The sequence below is a fragment of the Lucilia cuprina genome, chromosome 5 (genome assembly GCF_022045245.1).
Source record: "Lucilia cuprina isolate Lc7/37 chromosome 5, ASM2204524v1, whole genome shotgun sequence".
Classification (NCBI taxonomy): Eukaryota; Metazoa; Arthropoda; class Insecta; order Diptera; family Calliphoridae; genus Lucilia; species Lucilia cuprina.
Genome location: NC_060953.1, coordinates 48,427,939 through 48,449,094, shown reverse-complemented (window position 1 = coordinate 48,449,094; position 21,156 = coordinate 48,427,939). Strand labels below are relative to the sequence as shown.

General features: G+C 29.0%; 1 protein-coding gene across 1 annotated transcript in view; it reads left to right on the top strand.

Annotated features, from left to right (window-relative positions):
- The window catches only part of LOC111686176 (protein alan shepard), a 48,506-nt gene that overhangs the window by 17,081 nt on the left and 10,269 nt on the right, over window positions 1-21,156 (top strand). The window contains exon 3 of the mRNA XM_046951345.1: window positions 765-803. Coding sequence (XP_046807301.1) covers window positions 765-803 — 39 coding nt within the window. The remainder of the gene's footprint in view (window positions 1-764; window positions 804-21,156) is intronic.

The following is a 21,156-nucleotide window of genomic DNA, read 5'->3' as shown; positions in this document are numbered from 1 at the left end:
TATCTATCTATCTATCTATCTATCTATCTATCTATCTATCTATCTATCTATCTATCTATCTATCTATCTATCTATCTATCTATCTATCTATCTATCTATCTAACTTATTAACTATCCGGCTGGCTGTACTTTTGTAAATTTTTTTAAAAATCTGGTCAAAAAGTATTTGTTTTTCTATGAAATTTCTTTAAAGTAACTTCTTCCCGAACAGTAATTTTTCAGTTAGGTTGTTTTTGCTAGTGATCATTGAATTTTTTTTAAGCACTCATCAATAATGTGTACATTTTATTGTATTTTTATTTGTACTCTTTCACACTAAATATGCACAAAAATTTTTATAATATTAACATTTTATACGTCAATAATTTCTTTATCTACAACTCGTCGTGATTAAATGTCAAAAAATGTTTTATGTTATTTTTTTTTCATAAATATTTTTAACGAATATTTATTTGTTGTATTATAATAAAAATGTTGTGGACTATAAATATTTAAGAGGCTTCAGTGTAATGACTTTTATAAGCGAAAGAGTAAACTTTAAATGAAAATAGAGAGTAAACGCTTGCCCTCTGCTTTACAAAAGCTACAATTTGTATTTAATCACTTTGCTTCTGGAAGAAAATTTAATTTACTTATGAATATAGCATATATTTAAAATATAGAGTTTCAAAAATATAATTCTGAAATAAATTATTATTAAAATTAAAATATATTTGATTTACATTACATTAATTTATTTTATATTTCTTTTCTTCTATTTTTAGGTAAGAAACTTGGAAGATTACTATCAGTATATACCACAGGTTTTTATCAAAATTTTAGTATGCAATTTTATTCAATTTTAAAAATCATAAATTTTTTTTTCTACCAATATGTTAAACTCTCTATTGATTTTTGAAACATTTATTCAAAATTAAATAATTTAGAAAAAATATATTTCTATAAAAAAGCTTTTTGAAGTTTTTAGTTTTCTATATAAACCTTCTTTAAGAAGTATCGTTATAGAACAGTCATGTCATTTTCTGGAGAGGGTTTTGAATGGAGGCTAGGCTGGTCAAATGAATTTCAATCATTATGAGATTCCGAAGTATCATTGAAACTTATACAAAACTAATTTTAGCATATTTTTAACATTTGACATAATTATGAGCTCAAGAGCTATATTCGTACAATTAACATGGAGCTATGTGAAATAATGTACCGATTTCAACCAGTTTCAATCGTCCTTGGACCTTAAAAGGTATTTTGAACGTTTCATCATGAAAATTGCAATCTATAGCGTGCGCGTAAAGACGAAAAAGTAGACGCACACTGCTTTTTTCGTGGGTACAGTTTAATGGGAACTAAGTAATATAACAGACCGATTTCACCAATTTATAGCATTCGTCCTTAACAAAAAGAGGCATAAATATCAAATTTCTTCAAATTATCTTGAAAATTGTTAATTGTAAAGTGCGCCCAAAAATGGGAAGATGGACAGACAGACACAGCTTAATAGATTTAGATTTTAAGGCTATTTTATATAAATATATTTGGTTTTAGAAACATTAGCACAAAGAATAATGTCCTCTTTACTATAGTGTAGAAGGAGATGAAAACTTTCTACAAATAAATTTTGAGAAAAAAAGAACTTTCCACTAAAAAGTTTTATATAAAAAAGAAGTTTTTTTTTATAGAAAATTGTTCATCGAGAATTTTATACAAATTTTCTATTGAAAACTGTTGTCTATACTTTCTATACACAAATGTTCCAAGAAGAACTTAAAAAAAAACTGTTTAATGAAGAAATTTTCTCAAAACTGCTTGAAGTATTTTACAACAACTATTTAAAAAAAAAATAGGTTTCTATAAGAAAAACGTCATAAAAACTTGTTTTCTAATCCATGAAGAAGTTTCTAAAGAAATTAATGTTTTTCTCATAGAAAAGTATTTGATGAGTTTTCTGTTGACTACTGCTTGAAGATGATGTGTTCTTGTATAGAAAAATTTTCAAAAAAGAATTAGTCTATTGAAAACTATTCTACAACTTTTTTAAAAATTAATTTTCTATAACAAAAGTGTTCTAAAAATTATTTTCTTTTCGATGAAGAAGTTTTTGTAGAAAACTGTTTAAAAAAATATTTTATACGGAAAAATTTTTAAATCTTTTTTTCTTTTTTTGAAAACTTCTTTTGAAAACGGCTTGAAGATGCTGTTCTTCTAAAAAAAGTGTTCGATTAATAATTATTTTATAGAAGACTGTTTTACAATTATCCTAAAAATTAGTTTTCTATAAGAAAAATGTCCTAAAAATATATTTTCTGTTCGATGAAGGAGTTTTTGTAGAAAAATTTTGAAAATTTCAATTTTGTATATAAAACAGTTTGAAAATGATGAAAAGTATTAGGTAAAGAATTATATTCTGAAAAGATTAAGTTCTTTTATAGAAAACTATAAGAAGAATATATTTCCTATTAATAAAATTTAAAAATATGTTTTCTATAAAAAAAAACTCTTTCAAAAATTTGATTTCTTTAGAAAACAATTTTCTAATTATTTATCTACAACAAATATATATTTTCGAAAGAATATTTGATTGCAAATATTTATTTAGTTCTTTTTGTTTCACCACTCCGCCTCAATAAAAATCAATCAACTTTATAAAATCTCAAAATATTTTTAAAAATTTCAAACAAAGTATTTGTTTGCTTTTCTACTGCAACAAACTATTAAATTGAAATTCTAAAATTGCAAACAAAAATTTCTTTGAAAATCTACACAAGTTTTCAAAAAAAAAAAAAACGCAAAATTTTTGAAAAAAATCTTTAAAGTAAATAAAACGCATAGAAAAAAATCAAATAAATCTACAATTTGCAGTTTAAAGGCTATTTACTCATTGTAAACAATATTGTTTTCTTTTTTTATAAATTTTTTTATTACTTTTTCTTAAAATGATAAGTTTTTATTTCTACTAATTTTTTTGCAAACAAACGAGTAAACATAAAAAATAAAAATTCAATAGAATGCAATATAACTCATTACGAGCGGCATAGACATCATGTTGTTTAGGAGAAAAAAAAAGCCGGCCCAGATATTTGAGCATGATGACTACATGTTAAAGCTAAATATGTATTTACAAACCCAGCAGTTTTTGAAAGTAGTCGTTGTTACGAAATTTAGTTTAATATCAACTTTGTTTATTGTATTTTAATTTCATTGACACATTTTCATTGCCTAATTACCTAACATGCCACTGGTAATCTAGCATGTAATCAATGTAGTCACTTTAATGACTTAAAGATATTTAATGAATAGTCTTTCCTTTAAGATAACACTCACATACAAAGTGTTAATGCCAAAATGTCCATTCCTCACCCAATCACAATGTAATCACTCTATATCGTTACTGGCCCCCAGATCTGCCGAATTACTGTAACATATAGTCTATAAAATATATACATATTACACATAAAGTTTCATTTATTACTTGTAGTTTGTAAAATTTTCATATAGAAAAACAAAAGTATAGACACTCTTGACTTATTGACTGGGAAAAATATTGTCCATTTGTTGGTTTTTTATATAGTTTTTTGTCTGGTCTCTTTGTGGTATGTATTTTGTCTATAATGACTGACAGAACTGCTATTACTGCCTGCTGCTGTTGAAGAAATATGAAAAGTTTTAGAGAATTTATACAGAAAACTTCAAACAATTTTTCGAACAAGTCTCTGGGAAAAACTTATTTACAAATACATATTTTGTTTTATAATTATAATGTTTAATACACAAATATCTCTCTATAGATTAAACAATTTTCAATCAATACAGTTATTATTAATTCTTTGAAATTCAATTATAATTATTTAATATAAATAAAATTCGAAGAGAAAATCATTTAATGAATTATTTGAGTAGAAAATTAAAATGAATTAAGTGATAAAAACAATAATTAAATTTTACATTAATTAAAGGGTCAGAGTTCAAAGTTTGTAAAAATTAAATTTTTTTAAATGAAATAAATATTTTTTTTAATTAAAAATTCCTTTGCATTTTTTAATTAAAAAAATTTTGTAAGAAGAATTTTTTTATGCAAAAACAAAAAGCTGTAACAAAGATGTTTTTTATAAAACATTTTTGTGCGAAAATTATTTTATAGAAATCTGTTAAAAGAAAACGTTATAGAAACAAGTTTTCTAAATGTTCTATAAAAAACTTTTCTCAGAGAAAGTTGTCTACGAGAATGTTTCTACGAGATGTATTCATGAAGTAGAAAACTGTTTTGCAAAGTAGTTTTTAATAGAATACTGTTCTACGAATATTTTATAGAAGAAACTCTCAAAAGATGATTTTAATAGAAAACTCTTTTATTAAAAAAAATATTTCTATAGAAACATCAAAGAAGAAACTTTTAACAGAAAACTGTTTTACTAAGTATAATTTTCTTGTCGAAAACTGTTCTATGAAGAACTTTTCCATAGAAACAAAAGGGAAAAGTTTTCTCTATAAAACTGATTTACGAAGCATATTTTGATAGAAATATGTTATACTAAGAAGATTGAACGTTCCGACGACAAGCGGTTCCTTCGCACCGAAACGACTCGAAGTATAGACTGATTTACAATTCAGAATAAAGATAGACCTATGAACTTGAGATTGATCTGTAGTACAGACTATAGGCCAAACTAGAGTCTAGACTATATACTGATTTCTAGTGCACTACAGATTGATCTTTAGACCAGACTATATATTTATCTATAGTCCAAACTATATACTGATCTGTAGTCGATATTGTAGATTAATCTATAGTCCAGATTATAGACTAATCCAAACTACATACTGATCTATAGTGCAGATCATAAATTAATCTATAAACCAGTTTATAGATTCTAAGTCTGGACTTTATCCTGACTATATACTAATCTATAATCTAGATAATAGATTCATCAATAGTACAGATTATGGACTAATCAATAGATCAGTCTGTGACTGGACTATATATTAGTTTATAATCTGATCCACAAAATAGTCTATAGATTGTACTATACAGTCTATAGATTGGATTATGCAGTATATAGTCTGCTCTAAAATCAAGCCTTTAGTCTGGACTATAAATTAGTCTTAAGTCTTAGTTGTACAGTCTATATATTGGTCTACAATTTAGATTGTGGTCTTATCAATTGTCCACAATATAAACTGATTTATATTCCCCACTGATATCTAGTCCAGGGTACAGAATTATCTCTCTAAACTACTTATATACTGATCTCAAGTCGATTAGACTATACATCTGTCTATAGTCTGCTCTACAGTCGAGCCTTTAGTCTGGACTATAAATCAGTCTTAAGTCTTAGTTGTACAGACTATATCTAGGTTTGCAATGCATATTACCTACTGATCGCTAATCCAGAGTATAAACTTGTCTCTAGTCTTAACTACTTATATACTGATCTCAAGTCGATTGAACTATAAATCAGTCTATAGTCTGCTCTGCAGTTTAACCTTTAGTCTGAATTATAAATCAGTCTTAAGTCTTAGTTGTACAGACTATATCTTGGTCTGACTATATCTGATCTCTAATCCAGAGTATAAACTTATCTCTAGTCTTAACTACAGTATATAAGTAGTTAAGACTAGAGATACGTTTATCTCAAGTTGATTGGTCTATACATCAGTCTATAGTCTGCTCTACAGTCGAGCCTTTAGTCTGGACTATAAATCAGTCTTAAGTCTTAGTTGTACAGACTATATCTTCGTCTACAATGTAGATAGCGGTCTCATCAATTGTCCACAATATACACTGATTTATATTCCCTACAATATACTGATCTCTAGTCCAGAGTACAAACTTATCTCTAGTCTAAACTACCTACATATATATTGATCTCAAGTCGAAAATATAAACTTTTCTATAAATCAGATAAATAATCCATTTATATCTGAAATACTTCTTCATCATTTCCAATATCAATGTAAAAATATAATAGTCCTTCCTAATTTCTCATTTTAGTCATTCTTTATAGCTAAAAACAAGTCTTTAAATATAATTATAATTAAATTTACAAAACAAATATTTATAGAAAAAGTTTAAAATTTACTCAAAATAAACTGACACTTTATCAACATCATCTTTATTATTCGCGCATGAAGAAAAAAACTCGCGCCATTAGATGGCACTCGTCAAAATACATTTAGTTGTAAAATTTAATTCTGTTAAAATTTATTTAAACAAATAAAACAGAAAATTACTAAAATACTTAAACGCAAAGAAAATAAGTCAAACTCAAACAGCAATTTAATAAATTATTTTAATTTACATTTAAATTATCATAATTTGTAATATTTCTCTTATAATTTTATTGTTACAATTTGAGCGTTTTTCTTTTTTTTTCGTTTCTTGCTGTTTTTGTTTTATTATAGTTGTTGTTTATTTATTTGTCTATGCAATTGTTGTGACAATTGTCTCTAGGTCTTCACTTCACAGCGGTTTCAACAGCAACAATTTACAATTTAAACATCTTTTTCAAACAAAAAAAACAACAACAACTTTTCCTACAAAATTTAATAGAAAATACTTTTTGTTGTCTAAATATCTAATTCTATAAGTATGACTAGCAAGTACTGTTAGTATTAGATATATAAATTCATAGATACTTGTTTATTTATAAGATACTCATACTATTACCAGTTTATAAAAAAAGTATAAACATGCTGCCGTTTAATTTTTTTCTTTTTAAATTGTGAAGACTGTGTGAGTTGATATTTTTATTAGTTTAAACAAATAAACACATTTTATTTTATTTTTGCTATTTTTTTTGCATATACATGAACATGTATAAGTTTTCTTTAAACATACAATACAATTAAAATGATTGAATCACTTTACACTAGCCGTCAAAAAGCAAAAACCGAACTATCATTTACTTGTGGCGCTTATTTGGAAAATGTCTTGCTGTCCGTCTTTCTGTCTGTCTGTTTGTCTATGTGTTTAATAGTAATTTCGTAACCGTTGTCTTAATGTCAATTTAACGAAAATTGACATTAAACTAAAGTGTTGTTTATTCTTGATCTACACTCATGGTCAAGTAGTTAGCACATTTTGTGTTTCGTTTTAACTTTATTAGGGAATATTTGTGTTATGCACGTGATGTTTTTGATTGAATTAAATAAATAGCGGTTAACGTATTAACGCATTGTATTTTGAATAATCAACGAATTTAGAATTTTGTTTGTGCGGTCACATGGTTCAAATATTTGATGAAAGGTGCGTGACTGCAATTATTCTTATGTTGATCGTTTTTTACTGTAATTTAACTGAAACTTGACCTCTGCTCTCTAAGTTTTGAGGCTAATAAGCTAAAAGTATCTTAAAATGATAACGTGCTCAAGATATTAGATCCGTGGTCTGCTTTTCCACCACGACATGTTGTATTTTGTCCAGATGGGTTTTGCACTAATCGTACATAAAACTGTATTAGCCGAAGAGGAAAGACGAGGACCACTGAAAAAATCCGATTGACTGCAAGAGAGAAAGCTGACTTTATATAAATTCCCTGTTAGTTTTATCATTTAAACAAATTACCTGTTAGAACTTTTACTCTTTATTAGCTGTTGTTGCTGCAACTGTTGCACTCTAGAGTTTAACTCTAATCTTTGTGCCATCGCCAGCTTAAGCTATTGCTCTAGATCTTGTTTTACATTTAACAACTCTTCAACTTCTTCACTCATTTTGGCTCCTTTCGATCGCGCTCTTTGCGCAGCTGCTGTAAGTCTTCCTTACTCAAATGTTCAACATGCTCACGGTAGGTTTTTGGTGTTAAAGCTATATAGACACTACTGCTGCTGGACTCCCATTCGCGACGCGATCCCAACACAGTTCAAAGAATTGCCAAGCCACTAGTACTCACACTTACCGACGACCATTGACCATTTCTTATAACAATTCCATTGCCAACACCGCCGTCCATCGAAAAGGAGGTCGACGCTGTCGACGATCACGAAATTCACAACAGTGCCAAAACTTCATGCTACAACTCCTGAACGATTTCCTCTAAGTATTTATAATGATCGTTTTTCGATCGCAAATAGGAAATGAATATTATTTACGTAAATGTCAGCTTTAACTAATCTTATTTTTAGAAGGACCATGTCTACAAAGTATTCACAATTATAGTTTTTCGATCGTGAATAGAGAATGAAGAGAAAATCGAAGTGCTTAACGTCAATAACTGCCATTATGGCTTTATTTTACGGTAGAACTTTTTACAACCATTAGGTAAACTCTTAGATACTCTCCACAGTCCCTTTGTATTTCTTAAATGCAAGTAGTAAGTCTTTGTTCATGACTTCGATGGTCCATATACAATCAATCACTTTGCTTAAGTACTCGAGCTATGTATTGATCATTATTGTCCCGTTACATAACCTTTGAGGTACAAAAATATCAAGTCATTCCGTTTACAACCACATATTTGAGATAGTTTCTCTTGATACGGTAATAACACCTAGAGACTTAATCGGATCCTTACTTATAGAGTACATACTGTGACACACAGTGTGAATATAGCAAATCCTGAAAATGCCCTGACAAGAAAGGGAATTTCAATTGTATCACTTGTATAAGATACCTTACAGCCATCATCACATAATCCAAAGATTTGCTCAGGTCTATTGAGAAAAACATCCGAAAAACTCACTCTAGATGAGGCCCGTGTACCGTATTATATATACACTAGGCTCAATTTCACTTCCAAAGCTTAAGCCGAACATATATATGTATACCTCGCAATGCTGGCAAATGCATTGAAATATATTCAGATATCAAAGTGTATCAGTCTTTTATCCAACATTCTCTTCCCGTGAGTTATGGTATCAGATTTTATGGCTCTCTGGTTCGACCCAGGTTAAATCATTCCAGACCATTTTACAGTCTCGGCAAACTACAGGTACTGGTAGCACTTCATTCCCTGAATTCTAATCACACCAAGATGGGGAAAGTTCATCAATGTAACATGCCCGGAGGGGAAAGAATGAAGATTGAATATATAAAACTACATAATATAGAGGACAATTTTGCAATTGTTGTTTAAATATCAATCAGTCAGTTAATAGAAAGTTCTATGACTTATGAAAAAATATACTTTAAACGAATTCCCAATCTTTTTAACGATAATTATTACCATTGGTACACGATCACCATTTCTCCACGACATCTACATATATGGCGCCTTACATACAACTAAGTAATTGTTTAAAACCTTGTCGATTAGTGTTAAAGTGGAAATTGAAATGTCTTTTTGTAAACAATTATAATTTGTATTTAAATTTTTATACCCAGCAAAAACTTTCATACCCAAGAAAGGGCTTAAACTGCTAAAATTTACTTAAACAATAGGATTTTATGTCACTATTTGAATACTGGGATGTCGTTTAAAACAAATATTTAATTTCTTTTGACAATGATAGTATCATAGGGTCATAAATTATTCAGCCATTGTAAGACTGCTTCTATGTAATCTTGACGATTAGTAGTAGTCATTGCAAAGTATGTTACTAGGTAAGTGGTTACAAAGTTTTTACGGGGTATATATGTATGTATGTACGTGTATATGTATATAATTGTATTTTGTAAATGATTGTTTATTAATTCATGGAATATATAGCTAATTTGTTAAATGTTTTGAATTTCTTATAATAAGGGAAAATCCTAAATAAATATTAAAGTTTTTTATGCATTTGTAAATAAAGTTTCCCATTAATAGACTAAACAAGAATTAAATAACTTGTACAAAATACTTGCTTCAAGTACTGATCTGTTAAGTACGAGTTAAAGTCTCTTTTTCGATCAACACAGGGATCTCACAATGCACATATTTGAGGAATTTTCGTTTAGATTTAAGCTCAAATGCATATTTGATTTAATAAAAAAAATTAGATTGATTTAAGGTTGTAAACGATTAAATTAATCTTAAAATGGTCTCGATTGAAAGTTCGGTTTGTACTGAGAATTCAAAATTCAAAAAAAGTTCATTTTAAAAAAAGTTAAATTACTAATACCCAGCAAAAACTAGATAATAGTTTTCAATTGTATATACATACTTATCTAACGACGCACTTTTCAATAACTACTTCATATCGTCTAGATTACACAGAAGTCATCTAATACTTGATCCAAGTACTGATCTGTCAGATTCGAATAACTTAATTTAAACCTCATTTTCGGTCAGATATTACTTCCAATGTAGTTATTTACAAAATTTACTTGATTTGAACTAGAAATAAGATTGATTTAAGATTAAATTAATCCTTAAAAGTTCTTGATGTAATCATGATTTGTAATTGATTTCAGAACTCAAAATATTTAAGCAAAAAAATTAAATTACAAAAAAATAGATTAATTACTAATAACCAGCAAAAACTAGTTAATGTCTTTCAATTGTATAAACTTACCTAACGATTTTACTTTTCAATAACTACTACATCTTGTAAAGCTTACACAGAAGTCATCTAATAAGGTCTTACTAAAAATGTGTTATATAAATACACTTAAATTCATTATTCATGTAGCCTGTGAAGCTTTAGAATCTCTATGTTACTTTTCAGCGTTTACGGTAACTACTTGCCTCCGATGACATGACCTTGTTAAAATAATGACTTAAAGTGCTCTTGTATAAGTAACTTTTAGCATTTGTATCTCTTACAAGATAATAAAAGTTTTAGAAAGTTTGTCAAAAGCTCAACTACCCAGCAAAAACTAGGTAGTGGGCTGTACTTTCATAAACACTTACTTTTCAATGACTACTACTTACCGTACCCGTTATTTTGAAGTACTCCAGTTATGACTCTTTTTAATCTGATATAGAAATACTTTATTTTCGGTTTTGTCATTTTGGTTTTTTCTTTCCGTGTAGTTGTGACTAAGAAGGGGAATTTTAAAATAGTTCTTTCCAGTTCTTAAACCTATTATTAAAAATAAAATGTTCACAAAAACTTTTGACATAATGTCAAACATTGTGAATAATAAAATTTTGTTTAAGGTCAATTGTTGGGATCCTGTTAATGGCTTTTAATTTTAATAAAATTTTATTTATTTAACAATTTTCTTAGTGCTGCTAAAATAATAAAAATTTTATTTTAAAACAAATTCTTATATCAACAAAAAAACCCCTCTTTATTTAATAGCCCCTTGGTAATTTACGTTAAACATGCTAATTATGAAATATGTTTTATTGACTCGACGCAAAAAAAAAAGAATTTTATAAACAAAAAAACTTATGCAAATTTGCAAAATTTTATTTTAAAGTCAGAGAGAAGGTGTGCCAGCATGAATGAACAATTTATTAATAAATGTCAAATGAGGTCACATAAACTGGAAGTTAAACAATGTTTAAAAATCTATAAAAACAAACAAAATGTTTAAATATTTTAATTAAAATGGGAATTTAAAATTTATATGCCTTAATATGTACTAAACTTTAGTAACATACTAAAAATTTAGTAAAACATAAATAGGTAATTTAGTTTTCAAGTTATAATTTCTTACTATTAAAGTGTCAAATTTAGACACTTATGACAGTTTTTTGAAATTCTGTTTTTTTTTCAACGAAAAAACTTTTCTTTTCGCAACTCCCTTTATTAACACTCTATGTCGATCTGTCTGTCATTTGAAGACTTTTAAAAACATTTTATAAATAATTCCCTTCTACAATTAGTCCTAAGTTCTTACAAAATCAATGTATGTTATAGTGCATTAGGGTTTACATGTGTGTGTGTGTGTGTGTTTGTGTTTAGGTAATTTGGGATACTTTCCTTGTCAGCTCCGTTACTTGTTTGCGCCATAACAAACGATCAACCTGTCTAGAATAACAAACTTCTCACACCTTTTTGCAGGTTTTCGTGTTGTTGCTGGTTTTAGTTTTTTTATTCACTTCACTTTGTGGTTACAACAAAAAACAAGCCCATGGTAGCAAAAACACAATTTATTTTTTTTTGAGGATGATGTCACAAACTACTCTACGGTTTAGATATGTGTGTTGGCATATGTTTGAAAGTAGCGTTAGAGGACCCCACAGATCGTATGATCTTTATACTAGCATTTTTTAAAAGCAACATAAAGGAGGAAGTACACAACGCACTTTGATGTGGCAATGCGTTATACGCTTTACAAGCTGCAAGTTGCACACCTTGCGTCATTTTGATCTTCCATTTAATGTTGTTAATACTATTACTATTTAAAATTTTAAATTTTTGTATATTTTTCTTCTATTGTTGGTGAAATTTATTTCATTTTAGTTGATTCTTAAATTACGCAAACAAAATACAACCCTGATCAGCTGCCGACACGTCAAAAGTTGATAGTTGTTGAAATTTTAGCGATAGACGCGTTACAAACTTGATAAATGAAAATACACTATTTCAACTTTTTTTTGACAGAAGCCTATAACGTGTAACTTGATAAATGAAAATACACTATTTCAACTTTTTTTTGACAGAAGCCTATAACGTATTGAAGCGTATTGTTTACTTCCACCTTATGAGCACGAGTCTGTTATTGTGAGGCTCCACTCACTACCATCTGCATTACCATTCAGTAGTTAATGGACGTCAGTATAAATGCGTAATGTTAATATGTTGTGTGTTTCAAAGATTCGATTGCCTATAGAGAGTATTATTTGCTTCATTATTAACTAAAATTAGGACCTTCCGCAGGCTTTACGTGAGTACCTCGCCCTAACTCACGGTGATACTTTTTCAACCACTGGATGAGTAAAAACTAAACAACTCACCACAGCCCCTTTGTATATCTTACACGCAGGTTGCAATTTTTGTACATGGATGTTCGGTCCATGTACAAGCACTTTGCTCAAGTACTCGAGCTATCTAATCTCTTGCCATAGTAGTCAACGTTGTCAAGTTTGAGAATGACAGGTGTTATGAGCAAACTCAATCTACCCCGACATAATGTCGCCCAACCACACTACTGGCGGCAACAGCACGTAATTGGTAGTCCCAAACACGGATCATATTAATTGGCTAGACTTTATTTCAGTGATCACAAGGATCCACACTTAACCATGTAGGAAAATCGCTAAATAAATCAAAGAAAGGGCTATAACGAACTGGCACTACATCCATCCTTCCCTTCTTGCTAGACCACCACAGACTAACACATCGTTACACCAACTCCAGCCGTCAAATCCAACAGTTTTCTATATAAAATGTGAGCAGACATCAGAAAACACCATAAAACTCCACCTGGCATCCTTTCATTATTAGCTCAAATTTAACATTTTGTCAATCCACAGTCATGCGCTCCAGCATCTAGGAACGATAACAGAAATGTATCTTGAAAATCATATATACCATGTTGGATTTCAACCAGAGACACTAGGTGGAACCTGAAGGAACCTTAACCAACTGACCAGTCAGGACATAGTCCTGCGGGCAACTGGCCACCCGTAATAAGAGATTATGTGGTGCTCTTGTTAGACCTCTTTTCATTTCATCCAAGGTCAAGCCAAAGATTGAATTGTAGTCCCGTCAGACTAGAGGTACTAGTAGCACCTTTTTACCCCGATATTGCAATACACCATGATGTGATACTCATCATCGAAACATGCCCCGGGGGAAACTTCCGCTGGCAATCGATTTTTTAAAACCATCCTTAAACTAATCTTTATAGTACATTATTATAGTACAGTTTTAGAAACTAATTTTATAAGGAAAACAGTAACTACCTTATTTCTGATATTGCTCCGGATTAATTTGATTTATTAATTTAAACCGGTGATGACATTGGAGGCAAGTACTTACCACGAATTACTTAAATAAGTTCTATGAAATAGGCAATTAAAAATTTTATGCGCACACAAAATATGAACCTAAACCTCTTGTTGTCTTTTTCTCAACACCACAACTTAGTTATTTTATGCATCTTATTATATGTAAGTCATTATAAAAGTACTTAAAAGTAATGCAGACGGTAGGTTGTAGTCATTGAAAAGCAATTTGTTGCGTAACTATTCTAGAGAATCTATTCTACAGAAAACTAACACGCAACTAATATGAATAGTTCAACGGATTTCAGTTCTAAACGAAACCTCACAGAATCTAAACGAATTTGTTGAACTTGTGTACCATTCAAACATATTACTTTAATGTTTACCAGTAGTCTAAAAAGTAGTTAGTGCTTTACATATTTTTATAACGATAAGGCAGTAAATTTGAAACCGCAGGGTGTGTAAAAGTTTGACAATACAATATACAAACTTAGTTTTTTATATATATTCGGCTTAAAGTTTAATTACCACATATAGACAGACAGGCATACACACTTGCACACGGTCATAGACATGCACAGATACCAGCAGACATTTCAATACGAAAGAAAGAAATAATAACTCAAGTCTTTTTCACATTTTCGACTTACTCCATTAAACTACAACCTGTATTTGTTATCCAAAAATCTAGATTCTTGAGACCTTAATAACTTCTGAATCCTTTACTTAAAGTTTATAAAGTTCAGAGATGGAGAATTTTGCTATTAAAAATCACAAAAGTAAATCCAAAAAATTAAATATACTCCTGTTTATAGTCTAAAATCAAGATTCCTTAGGACCTTGACAACTTGTGAATCCTCTTCTTGAAATTCATAAATATCACTCCTAAATTCCAAACAAAAATTAAATATATCTCGGTTTATAGGATATACGAAGTTTTGAAAGTATATATCACTGATATAGAAACAACAAAATCATATTCTGAAAATGTTTCCCGGGTTATTATTTAACACACACACACACACACAAAATCCCCTCTTAAAACATATCCATATGAAATGTGTCAAATCGATTAGTTGACATTTGCAGTTTTCTGCTGTTGTCCCCTCTACGGTTGTTGTTAATGTTCAAGTCGTTGTTGCTATTGCTATTATAACTACTGCCATTAGTATCAGCGTTTTGTTGTTGACGACGATAATGATGATGTTGTTGTTGTTATGTTGTTGGTGATAAATAGAAAATAAAACTCCATTAAGTTTAGTTGTACTGACAAAGTTTTATTTTATTTCTTTTTTTTTTTGCAAAACATTTTACTACTTACCTTTCCATTCCCTCTTTTGACTCTTTTAACTTTTTGTTTTTTCTGTCTGGTTTTTATTTATAAATGATGTTAACGTTTTTCTTCATTCTTTTGAGGGCAAATAAAGGAAAATTTTTGTTCATAAATAAATTAATAATGGTTCTGTCAATTTAACAGATTTAAAGAAAACAAAAAAAAAATACCTTTAGAAAAGAGAAATTTTCTAGTTTTTAAGAATTTTTCAAGTTGTGAAAACTAAGTTGAGGGTTAAACCAGAAAAAATAAAAATATAATTTCTTCAATTACATTTTAGACCAAAAAATGTAAATATCACATCCAAAAATGTAAATATTACTGAGTACTAAAATGTTTTCTAAATTGTAGAATGTCAATTTGAGTTTCCTTAATCTTACTTGTGTTGATATATTTTAAATGTATGGAAAGTATTCTGATACAGCACACACTTCTCTAAAGGTCTTATTCAAAATACTGGTATAATCGTTAAAATCGTTAAATAATATATAAAATATCTTTTATAGCCTGATACAGGCTTTTGCAAATCTTTTCAATCATTAAAGAAGTGCGGGAAGTTAACAATATTAAAATTACTATACAAATTTATTGCCAGCTAAAAACACATAACACATTTATAGCAAATGGAAATGGTGTTCACCTTAAGCAAAATTCTGCTGTACGGAATGCCTGACCCACTTTACTTCGCTTACAAACCTATTGAAGGTATTAGAAACTCTCCCGTCTGCTTGGCTGAAAAGTTAATTTCCCACTTCTATGCCAATTACTTGGCAACACTCCCTAGATTAATTTTATACTAAAACTAAATCAGACCTAGATGTTAATAGAACTATTCTTTAATTAGAAGAGCTTGAAGAACATGAACATAACTAGAAATGCAAGAGAACGGAACTAGACCAGAACTAGAACATACTTATAACAAAACTAGAACACAACTAGAACAGAATTAGAATTAGAACAGAACTAAAACAGAACTGGAACGGAACTAGAACAGAACTAGAAAAGAACAGAACTGGAACAGAACAGAACTAGAAAAGAATAGAACTGGAACAGAACTAGAACAGAACTAGAACAGAACTAGAACAGAACTAGAACAGAACTAGAACAGAACTAGAACAGAACTAGAACAGAACTAGAACAGAACTAGAACAGAACTAGAACAGAACTAGAACAGAACTAGAACAGAACTAGAACAGAACTAGAACAGAACTAGAACAGAACTAGAACATAACTAGAACATAACTAGAACAGAAATAGAACAGAACTAGAACAGAACTAGAACTTAAATAGATCCGAACTAGAACGAAACTCATAACTAACCTAGAACTAAACTGAACAAGATCTGAACTAGAAATGTACTAAAACAGGAAAAATGCTAAATATTGTTCAAAGAATACATTGTTGCCCTTTAAAACTGTTGGATTCTGCTCTCTTAGCCTCTCCCCTCAAAATAAATGCTGATCAATAACTTTCAGTTGTAATAAAAATTTATTTCATAAAAACATGCAACAATGCTCGTTTATAATGTTCAATAAAACATCGTACATATCGCACATATCTTTCAAAATAGCTAAATCAAAATTTAAATCCTTATAGAAATTCTCCATTAACACAAATTTAACACACACGCATGCATATAACATGAAAATCATAAAAATCGTCTCAAATACCGAAGCACTAACAACGTGAGCGGGTTTGTGTCAGTTCTTTTTTCACAAAATTTTGAGAGTTCTAAAGTTGAGACTGTATTGTATATAACAGTGTTTTATTGGTTCAGTTAAGTTCGGATTAGTTAACTGAACAGTTTCTAAATAAAGTGCAGGGCATTAAAAATTCGTCATTGTTGCTCTGAAACCTTGAATTTTTCATAAATATATTTTTGTTCATTGTAACACGCACGAAAATATCAATATGATGTTCACATTCATATCACACTTGAAATTTTTTTTTACATTTTTTGTTGATTTTTTGTTTATATTTGCTGTGCTGTAGCCGTTTCAAGGGCTGTTGGATGTTGTTTTGTATAGCTCATCTGTTGGATGCCCTTCATATATTTCCTAGTTTTTTTTTTCCAAACACATACTCGTTAAATACGAGCATGAGCCAAAAAGTAATATGTGATATGGAGGGTTGGTTGGCTGTTGCCTTTTACATAGTAAATTTTAACCTAAATTTAATATAATCGAAACATGTTTCAAAAAGTTCAATATTGATAAAGCAGCACAAAAAAACATAAGAAATTCCCAAATTCCTTTAAAAATGAAGTGAAATTCTCACGTGACTAATGCATTAAAAATTATTAATGCATAGCAAAACCTTCCTCATTCCAGTACTTCTTCAACTTATGCATTGTTCTTGTTAGGAAGGCTTTTTATTTATAATGTTATTTGGCGAATTTCTGTGGGTTTAATTTTATTATTTATTTTTTTATGAGTGTGAAGGAAAAAAGTATTCTTAAATTACGTGACAAAATGCCAAAATGTTGTCATTTAATATTAGGGAATTTTTTAGCAAATAAAATAATGTTTTATGTATGTTTATTGTTGTAAAATATGTTTAAATTGCAATTAGTTTTAAGGGAGGATGTAACTACTCCCTCTATGTGTTTGTTTTTTTCTGTTTCACATAATTATGTGCGTGTGTAAACTGTTAAATATAATTTATGTCAGCAAATATTATAAATAATGTATAAATTGATAAGAAATAAACTGAATATAGCAACTCATTAAAATTAAGTCAAATATAAAATAAAGAGTTATGTTTTGGAAGTATGAGAGAAATTCCTGAACACTTTTTAAAATAAAAACAAAAACTTTCAAATATCTTAAAAACTTCTAATAAGGAATAAATCAACTGAACTAGAACTGAACTAGAACTGAACTAGAACTGAACTAGAACTGAACTAGAACTGAACTAGAACTGAACTAGAACTGAACTAGAACTGAACTAGAACTGAACTAGAACTGAACTAGAACTGAACTAGAACTAACCTAGAACTGAACTAGAACTGAACTAGAACTGAACTAGAACTGAACGAGAACTAAACTAGAACTGAACGAGAACTAAACTAGTACTGAACTGGAATTGAACTAGAACTGAACTAGAACTGAACTAGAACTGAACTAGAACTGAACTAGAAATGAATTAGAACTGAACTAGAACTAATCTTAAACTGACTACAAGTTCATATTATGCGTTATTTAATAGCTTTTTTAATAAAAAATTTATATAACATGGTTTAACATAAAACCATAAAATATAAATTACCAAAAACAGAAATTACCTTAACAAAATTATATTTCAAGATAAATATTCAAAAATAATGTACAAAATGTATTAATACAATTACAAGTTCTTAATTTAGGCACAGGTGAGAGGTGTCTTTAAAATTATAAAATTGTATTGCGAAACAAAAAAACGGCCATAACTAAAAACTCTTAACAATTACATTTTTGGCAACTTTAATTCGTTAGATAGCTACTTCTAAATTTGTCTGTTTACAAAAAAATAATAATAAAATTATAACTGCTGGTGGCAAAATTATTGATTTCTTTTTACACCCCTCCATTAAATTGCGCAATTAAAATGTACTTGTCACTTATGAAACTCATTGAAATAATTTTATTAAAAATGTTCAACAGAGCCATTAATACACAATAAGTATTTCCAGCTTTCCAATTAACCACCCTAGAGCTTAAATATACAATTTTCGGCAAAATTTAATTTCATAAAAAAGAAAAAATTAAGATTGTTGCTATAGCAAAAGAAATTTAACTAAATAGTATAATAATACACGCAGTATGAGTGTAAATTAACCGTAGTTGGCACAAAATAAAATCGGACGTCAATGATATAATTTCATTATCAGCAGTTCATTGGCATGACAGTGTGTCTGTCTTTATAAATATATATTTTTATAAATACATACACATGTATGTATGTTTGTTGCTAAAATATAATAAGAAATAAATATTGTTGTACAAACAGATTTTTATTTACAAGCATTTCCACAAATGTATTTTTTATCTATCTACATTTAAGGCTTTATTATTATAAACATAGATAGAAATATTTTTTTTTTAATATTTATAGCAAATTTAGCAAAAACACAAATAAATAGATACAGCAGACAAAATATTCTTTTGTCTGTTTTTTACGACACTAAACCGAGCCCACCAACTGAACAAGAATGTGTGCAGTAGTTTCGATGTTTTACAAATTATGGAATTTATTGAACAACTACTAGTCAGACATCACATACAGACATTCAATATTGCAAAATATATTTATAGGGTTTCTTTACAAGAAAAACAAACACTTATTATTTACGTAACTTTTCTGGCAAATTAGTGTCTATGACAAATCGCCGGACTACAATTTCATTGTTTATCTATTGAGTCATTTGTGATAGTGACAACAAAAAAAATAATTGTTTTAAGCACAAAGAAATTCTATCATGAATTGAATTTCATATTGAATTTAGATTTTAGACGGAAAGGCATTTTATGAAAAATTTCAGTTCTAGTTCTGTTCTAGTTCAGTTCTATTTAGTTCAGTTCTAGTTCAGTTCTATATCAATTCTAGTTCAGTTTTATTTCAGTTCTAGTTCAGTTCTAATTCAATTCTAGTTCAGACATCAGTTCTAGTTCAGTTCTAGTTCAGTTCTGGTTAAGTTCTAGTTCTAGTTCAGTTCTAGTTCAGTTCTAGTTCAGTTCTAGTTCAGTTCTAGTTCAGTTCTAGTTCAGTTCTAGTTCAGTTCTAGTTCAGTTCTAGTTCAGTTCTAGTTCAGTTCTAGTTCAGTTCTAGTTCATTTCTAGTTCAGTTCTAGTTCAGTTCTAGTTCATTTCTAGTTCAGTTCTAGTTCAGTTCTAGTTCAGTTCTAGTTCAGTTGTAGTTCAGTTCTAGTTCAGTTCTATTTCAGTTCTAGTTCAGTTCTAGTTTAGTTATAGTTCAGTATTAGTTGAATTGAAAAAATGAAATGCTTGTCCTATTTTTAATGAATAAATAATTCTATCAGTAGAATATTACAATCAACATTCTTAAATGTATTTTGCTAAACAGTTTAAATACTTTTTACTTACTTCTTAATGTAATAAACTCTTCTAAAAGTATGTTAATTATTTTTAATTTTTTCGTTGACATTTTATTTTATGACAGTGATACTATGCATATTAAATGTGTAATAACTGTGGCTCCCATAATTTAGTTTTAATTTAGTTACAACAATTATAACATTTTCCCACTCAGCTAGTGCTATGAAACATACATATTTATTATCTTAATCTGTTCCTTTTGCCAGAAAACTATAGAAAATGACATAGAAAAGTTTTTACGCAAGCAAATAGAAACCCTATCCACCGTAGATAAGAGACATTTGATACATTTAGGAGATACATTTGTAATACATACATATATAAGTATATATTGTTTGTCTATTGAGATGTATGAATAGCTGTGTTCATGTATTTAATACATACATATTGTTAGTCATACATATACACACAACAATCGAAACAAACACCATGCGTATACACTTCTATAAGTAGAAAAAACACTTGATGAGACATTCGCCATCATCCATATATACACTCCCCCAACTCTCTACGCTATTTACAATTAATTTATTATTTTTTATACTGAACGTATCATTTACTTCAACGAACATTCAAATACACTTACACTGCCAACAATCTCAGGTCTCAGGGATGATTGGGAAACTTAGATGAAGTACTAATGAAATTTCAAAGTTATAAGCATTATAAGACATAACATCTCCCTTTTTAATGGAAAAGATAATTGTTTTACTCTTTCTTTATATTACGACATACATAATTATTACCTCTGGTTTAGTTTAATTTCAGTTCTATTCAGTTCCCTTTTCATTATAGATCAGTTGCAGTTCTAGTTCAGTTCAGTTCTAGTTCAGTTCTATTCAGTTCCCTTTTCATTATAGATCAGTTGCAGTTCTAGTTCTAGTTCAGTTCAGTTCTAGTTCAGTTCTAGTTCAGTTCTAGTTCAGTTCTAGTTCAGTTCTAGTTCAGTTCTAGTTCAGTTCTAGTTCAGTTCTAG